Here is a 7,675-nt window from a genome sequence, read left to right as displayed (position 1 = left end):
TCACAGGACAGGACAGGTACTGTGTGGGTTAGGGAAGGCAGCCTACAGGGATATAGAGAGATCACCGGGCTACCAACATGGGGAGAAATGAGTAACAATGGATCTTCTCTGGAGGAGAAACTGGGCTAAGGTTCTCTTTTCTGGGGTCAAGGGGAAAGGATAAGGGTCTCTGTTGGCAGGGTCAGGTGGCCAGTGGCAAGACATACAACATACACACTCCCTGAAGAGAAACAATGCATCCCCAGTGAGTGTCCAAGTCTTCCTGGGTCTATCTCAAGACACCCCCAGGGAGAAATGCAGACCAACACAGGTTGGTGAGAGATCAGTGAAAAGAAGTTTGGCCCAGAAGGGCACAGCCCACCGGAAGAGGGACTGAGCAGGGAGGAAGACTCAGAACCCTACTTGCCTGGAAGCAACATCGACTTGGGAAAGTCCAAGTCCAAGGAAAACCATTTATAAGAAGGGACCTGATGGGCCAGAGGAAGTCAGGCAATGCTTTAGACACTAATGAGTCTCAGAGGAGCCTCCTAGAAACAGGAAACTGATTAGGTCAGGGGCCTTGAGAGAAAAGATGGGGAAGGAACAGGTGTAGAAAGACCAGAAGGATCAGGAAGTGGGTGCATGTGCAAAATTGTTTGGAATAATTGCCCATGGAAAAGAAAACAGAATGCATTATTTGAAATGCAGAAGAAGCAGGAAGCCCCAAAGAGCTGGTGTGATCTGGATTTTGAAAGGAATCAGTTGGTGGGGACAGAATTTGGTGGGCGATCCAGATGATCACACTGCGTTGGGAAAAACTCACCTATTGACCTTCCTCTCTTTGACCATGTGACTCTTCCAGGCATAAAACCCTCACATTTGTGGAAGAGAAAAAGGTGATCCAGTTAGATAAGCTTCCCCTTGCTCCTGAGACCCAACAAACTTGAAAAGCTGCCTGTCTCCAGGAAAAGGCAAGACACCCAACTTCGCTGTGCTCAGGAAGAGGCCATTGGGAACACAAACCTAGGGAAGGAGTGAGTATAGACAAACTTATGAAGGGGGACAGAGTATGGGCTTTACTCTCCAAGGAGATAAGGCAAGAGGTCACAGAGATGGGAAAGGAGCCAGAATAAGCCAACGGCGAGCTTGTTCTGGTGAGGGCCTGGTGCAGGCGAGAGGGGCAGGAAAACAATGGTGAGCTCAGCCCCGACTAGGTGGGAATCTCCCCGTTCACCGGGCCCTCTGAGATTCTCTAGTTTGGGAATGAGATTTATAGGTCGGTGACAATTAATACACTAACGGTAACAGGTTGAGGACTCAAGTTTTATTTCAAATGTCTACCTTTTAATGATAAATAAGAGATGAAAAGTTATTCTTCACCAGCATAAATCTCACACACATGTGCTTTCTTCAGACATCGAGAAAGGGAACATTAGCGGCAGCAGACTGGGAACTGTGGTGCTTTGGGAAAAATCATGATTATCTGTGCTATGGAGGAAAACACGCTGCTGCTGGGATCTTCCCAGAGTCACACAACTGAGATGAGGCATGGGATCCTGGTGACTGGGCCCAGCTCAGGCTATTTCCATTACTACCAACCCCCTCCCCCACAAACCTACAGGTTTTCTTAGGATGGCTTAGTGTGGAATCAAGAAGCTGGGCATCTGGGAGTCACCTTGGGCTCAATCTGACCATCCCTCAGGCTGAACCAAATTCCCATTTTTAGGGGTGAAGGTGAGAGTCTTGTGTTCAATCCCAATGACAAAAGAAAGAAAAAAGAGACAAATGGAAGGAAGAAAAGAAAGAAGGAAGGAAGGGAGGGAGGGCGGGAGGAGGGGGAGGGGAGGTTAGGGGAGGGGAGGGAAGGAGGAAGAGAGAGGAGAAAAGGAAGGGAGGGAGGAAAGGAAGGAGGAAGCAGGGGGCCACAAGCAGGCTAAATAAAACTTGGAAAAACTCAGACGCAGTCTCAGGCTTAGTCCCTCTTGGTGACGAAGCAGCTGTTTCCTTTCCCTCTGTTCCTTTATCAGCAGATGGGAGCACCAACTATGCATCAGGCAGAGTTCTAGGCCCTAGGGACAGAGTGCTGAACAAGACAGAGGGTGTCACTGTCCTCACAAAGTGTCCTTTCTAGGGGGGACTTAGAGACCTCAAAACCTTTCCTGTGGGAGCTTCTAAGACATCAAGATGGTTAGGAGACCCTTCCTTCCTTCCTTCCTTCCTTCCAGAAACAATCTGGTTGGGAAGCAAGGAGGCTTCCTTTCTCCGTGACACAGAGAAAGCAGAAGAGTACTCAGTTTGAGGGGCCAGCCATCACCACTCAGTAAGGCAGGGAAGGGAGATGCGATGAAGCCAAGAATGGGTTCCCCTTGGTTTGGGGCTCGGAAACCCATGGTCAGAGAGGATTCTCACTTCATCTTTTGTCTTTTTAGGAAGGATGGCCCTAAATTTCCAAGAGATTGCTCTCCTCTCTGCCTACATAATATATTTCCTCGCCGGTCTCCCTGCCAACCTCCTGGCCCTGCGGGCCTTCACAGGACGGGTCCGCCAGCCCCACCCTGCCCCCATCCACATTCTCCTGCTCAGCCTGACGCTGGGGGACCTCCTGCTGCTGCTGCTGCTGCCCTTCAAGATGATCGAGATCGTGAACAACTTCCGCTGGCCCCTGGGAGACACTCTCTGTGCCCTCACCGCCTACGGCTTCTACAGCAGCATCTACTACAGCACGTGGCTTCTGATGGGCATCAGCATCGAGCGCTACCGCAGTGTGGCTTTCCCTGTGCAGTACAAGCAGTCCCGTCGACCCATATATGGAGTGATTGCCTCTCTGGTCTCCTGCCTCTTGTCCTTTGGACACTGTAGCATTGTGATCATCGTCCACTACTTACCAGCCCAGAAGGAGGGGGTTGATGATGCCATAGTCCTCCCTGCCTGCTATGAGGACTTCTCCGAAGAGCAACTGAAAGTGTTGCTTCCTGTGCGGCTAGAGCTGTGTCTCTTCCTCTTCTTTGTCCCCATGGTGGTCACTATCTTCTGCTACTGGCGCTTCGTGTGGATCATGCTCTCTAGACCCCAAGTGGGAACACGGAAGCGCTGGAGAGCCGTGGGGTTGGCCGCCGTGACCCTCTTCAACTTCTTGGTCTGCTTTGGGCCTTATAATGTGTCTCATGTGGTGGGATTCTTCCAGAAAACGAGTGAACGGTGGCGGGTGTGCGCCGTGTTGCTCAGTGCTCTCAATGCTTGTGTCGACCCCTTGATTTTCTACTTCTCCTCCTCAGCTATGCGCAAAGCCTTTGATCAAAGGCTACGGGGTCTGCAGAGCTGGGGTGTCCTACTGTCAGGGTACTGTAGGAGGAAAACTGGGGAGCCAGCTGCAGAGAGAGATGGGAGTTTAGGTATGGCCAATGTCAACTTCACAGGAGACTGAAATGGCCAGCTTGCTGTTATATTTTGTGGGAGGAGGGAGGGCTCAAAATGGGGAACAGTGAAACAGAACTGGGGTGACTTCTCCTGTGCCTAGCTTACAAGGCAAAGAAGAGCAGTGGACATCTCAAGTCCAACTCATCCATTGGGAGAGTGTTTTTGTTTTGTTTCCTGGGGGTTATGACATTTCCTTATTTGTGGATGGCACTGCTTCATCGTAAGCCACAGCCCTTTGATCCTTGAAATTATTTCCCCATGCAGTATCTTTAAGATGGTAGCATTCCTCAACTACTGCAGAGCTGTCTTGCTCTGTCCTTGATTCAGAGGCAGGGGGAGAGGTTGCTCCATGCAGCAGGTCTGAAAATCTAGCAAAGGCAAGAGTCTACAGAGCAAAGGGCACCTGGATGGCTTATCCGGTTGAGAGTCTGACTCTTGAGTTCAGCTCAGGTCATGATCTCAGGGTTTTAAGATGGAGGCCTGCGTCAGGTTCCACAATGGGTGTGGAGCCTGCTTGGGATTCTCTCCCTTTCCTCTACCCCTCCCCCTATTCATGAGCTACTTTCTCGAATAAATAAATAAAATCCTAAAAAAAAAAAGTCTGGAGAGCCAGACAGGATCCTGCCATGTGAGCCTGCACAACCAGTCCCCCAAACAAAGCCGTTGCTAGCTCAGGTCTATGCAACAGCAAGTCAGTGCTGGTGTGTAGAAACTAGTCAGGATACTTCTTGGTGGTTACGTCCTATTTTCAGTCCCCAATGCTGTGTATTTGTATCATTTTTTTCTGTCATCAGTCTTGTCAGAGGTCTGTTACTTGGTTTTCAAAAGCCAAAGGCCTTCTGTGGAAGTCACCCACAACTTCTATTTCTTTACTGTTGGTTTGTTTCCTTCCCTGTAGTTTTTTGAGTCTTTTCAGTTGCTCCTTTTCCAACTTTTTGAAGTTGATGCTCATCCATTTTTAGCCTTTGTTCTTTGTTACCTAAGCATGTGAGGTATCTCACTCCCTTAGTGAGGGAGTGAGATCTCCCACCAAGGGCAGTTTCAATGGGATGCTACCAGTTTGGATTTGCATAATTTTTCATTATTTTAAGTTCTAAATAGGCTCTAATTTCCATATGATTTTTTTTTCTTTGACTCAAGTTTAGAAATATTCTTTATTTTTAAGGATACAGGTTTTTTTTTTCCCCTTGATCCTTTTGTCACTCTGTTCTAACTAAAGGCACTGCGACCAGAGAATATGGTGTGAATGGTTCCAGCTCTTTGAAATTTGTTGAGAACTGCTTTTTGACCTGGAATATAGTCGACCTACATACATTCTGCAACCATTGTGTCTCTGTACATGGGGTCTGTGAATGCCTTATATCAAACCTGTTAAACTGTGATGTTCAAATCTTTATAACCTTTATTTACGTTTTGTCTGTTTGATCTATGAGCTACATGGAGAGGTGTGTTACATGCTCCTCCTGTGACAGTGAACTTGGCTGTTTCTCCTCATAGTTCTGTCTTCCTGGTGAAATGAAATGGTCATCATTCTATTTGCCTTAAAATTTATTTTGTCTGAGTTAATATAGCCAAGCCAACTTGCTTTGGGGGTTAGTATTTGCCCAGTGCATCTCAGTCCCTCCTTTTACTTTCCAGCTTTCTATATTCTTAGGTTTTAGATGCATTTTTTATATGCAGTGATATACAGCAGGTGGGGGTTTTATACTTTGATTGGACAATTCAACAGTATTTGTTTTCTACCTATACCATTTTATTTATTTATATTTATATAATAATAATTTCCAATATGCTTGGATTTATTTCTGTCATCTTATTTTTAAACACTTCCAGGAAGTACACCCACAGATTGAAATCTACACGCATACTGCAAATGGCCTAATAATGAATAGCCAGATGAATTATCACAGTGAATACAAACATTTATGAAAAAAAATGAAACACCATCTTACTTTGTGCTATTTTCCTCACCTACTATTATTTGCTTTTTCTCTCTTCTTGCTTTCCTTTGGGATTAAACTGCTTTATTTCTTTTCATTTCTCATATTACTAAATTAGAAATAATCAGCTCTATTTTTACTATTTTAGTGGTTACTTTAGACATTTTATTATGTTAAGAGTTCCTTAGTTGGTTTCTCCCTCCCTTTCTTCCTTTTTCCTTTGGCGTTCCAGATGGCATTCAACTATTTGAGTCCTTGAGAGCACTTTTCTTTCTTTCTTTTCTTTTTTTAAAATTTTATTTGTTTGGTTTAGAGAGAGATAGAGAGCTCAGGTGGGGGGCAGGGAAGAGGCAGAGGGAAAGAAAGAATCCCAAACAGACCCCATGCTGAGCACAGAGCCTGTTGTGGGGCTCAATCCCAGGACCCTGAGATCATGATCTGAGCAGAAATCAAGAGTTAGACACTTACTGACTGAATCACCCAGGTGCCCCTAGAAAGTACTTTTCAAAGTGTGATCTGCAGTCCCCTGGGGACCTGGAGACCATTTCTGGGATCTGAGGGGTCAAGACTATTTTCATAATGATATTAAGATACTAATTGCTTTTTTCACTCACATGCTTCCACAAATGAATGCACAGTGGAATATTTCAGAAACTACCTGACATGTGATATTACAACACACTGAATGCAAAGCAGCTATGAGAATATAGTTGTCTTCTATTAAGCTAGAGGTCTAAAAAGGTCTGCAAAAATGTAACACCATGCCACTCTTCTTCCTAGGATTTTTTTTTAAAGATTTTATTTATTTCTTTGAGAGAAAGAGACACACAGAGAGAGAGAGTGTGTGCACAAGCAGTGGGAAGGGGCAGAGGGAGAAGGAGAAGCAGACACCCTGCTAAGCAGGGAGCCCAATAAGGGGCTCAATTCCAGGACCCTGGGATCATAACCCGAGCCAAAGGTAGATGCTTAACTGACTGAGCCACCCAGAAGCCCCCTCCCTAGGATCTTTGAAAACATAGTTATCTTCTGAAAATATGTTCTATTAACTCATAATGGCTTTCTGATTCCCTTTGAATACATACATATTTAACTTTTTTTGTTTTAATTTCCAATATGGTATGTGTCAACAGCTATAACATAAAAATTTAAGAAGCTCTTTGGGGTCCTAAGTAATATTTAAGTGCACACAGGGGTCCTGTGTTTAACAGAACTGTATGTATCTAAAATCCCATGCTTCCTGGTACATCAGCATTTAATGACTCAAAATTTCATAGTTTAATGCCATTTAAGCTTTTCAAGATGTGAGTTTAAAGTCTGCCAGGTCAAATGCGGAGCTTTTTGATGTTTGAAAAGGGAGAGGTAAAAACAAGAACTACCGTGTCATGAGATAAGGAGGAGCAGACGGATCTAGAGTGTAAGACAGAGTTGCTTTGCACAGGACTGAGGGTTCATCACTTGATGCAAGTCAAGAATCTGGTTCCAAGGGGCGCCTGGGTGGCTCAGTGGGGTAAGCTGCTGCCTTTAGCTCAGGTCATGATCCCAGAGTCCTGGGATTGAGTCCCAAATCGGGCTCTCTGCTTCGGCGGGGAGCCTGCTTCCCCCCTCCTCTCTCTGCCTGCCTCTCTGTCTACTAATGCTCTCTGTCTGTCAAATAAATTTAAAATATCTTAAAAAAAAAAAAGAATCTGGTTCCAAGACATTTCTGCAAAGAAGACATCCAGATGGCCAATGGATACATGAAAATGTGCTCCACATCTCTCGACATCAGGGAAATACAAATCAAAACAACAATGAGATACCACCTCATGCCAGTCAGAATGGCTAAAATTAACAAGTTAGGAAGTGACAGATGCTGGTGAGGATGCGGAGAAAGGGGAACCCTCCTACACTGTTGGTGGGAATGCAAGCTGGTGCAGCCACTCTGGAAAACAGCAGAGAGGTTCCTCAAAAAGTTGAAATAGAGCTACCTTACGACCCAGCAATTGCACTACTGGGTATTTACCCTAAAGATACAAATGTAGTTATCTGAAGGGGCACGTGTACCCGAATGTTTATAGCAGCAATGTCCACAATAGCCAAACTATGGAAAGAACCTTGATGTCCATTAATAGATGAATGGATAAAGAAGAAGTGGTGTATATATACACAATGGAATACTACACAGCCATCAAAAGAAATGAAATCTTGCCATTTGCAACGGTGTGGATGGAACTAGAGGGTATTATGCTGAGCGAAATAAGTCAATCAGAGAAAGACAATTATGATATATCTCCCTCATATGAGGAATTTGAGAGGCAACATGGGGGGTTTGGGGGATAGGGAAGGAAAAAATGAAACAG

The 7,675-nt window shown here is 45.2% G+C and overlaps 1 protein-coding gene across 1 annotated transcript; it reads left to right on the top strand.

Moving 5' to 3' along the window:
* Nucleotides 1-2,413: 2,413 nt before the first annotated feature.
* On the top strand, nucleotides 2,414-3,439 carry LOC116578982 (free fatty acid receptor 2-like). Its single transcript, XM_032323721.1, has one exon. It carries the CDS (start codon nucleotides 2,414-2,416, stop codon nucleotides 3,401-3,403), a length of 990 nt encoding a protein of 329 aa, XP_032179612.1. The 3' UTR covers nucleotides 3,404-3,439.
* The last annotated feature ends 4,236 nt before the right edge of the window (nucleotides 3,440-7,675 follow it).

This window comes from Mustela erminea, chromosome 19 (assembly GCF_009829155.1).
Source record: "Mustela erminea isolate mMusErm1 chromosome 19, mMusErm1.Pri, whole genome shotgun sequence".
Lineage (NCBI taxonomy): Eukaryota > Metazoa > Chordata > Mammalia > Carnivora > Mustelidae > Mustela > Mustela erminea.
This window is presented reverse-complemented; position numbering and strand designations above follow the sequence as displayed.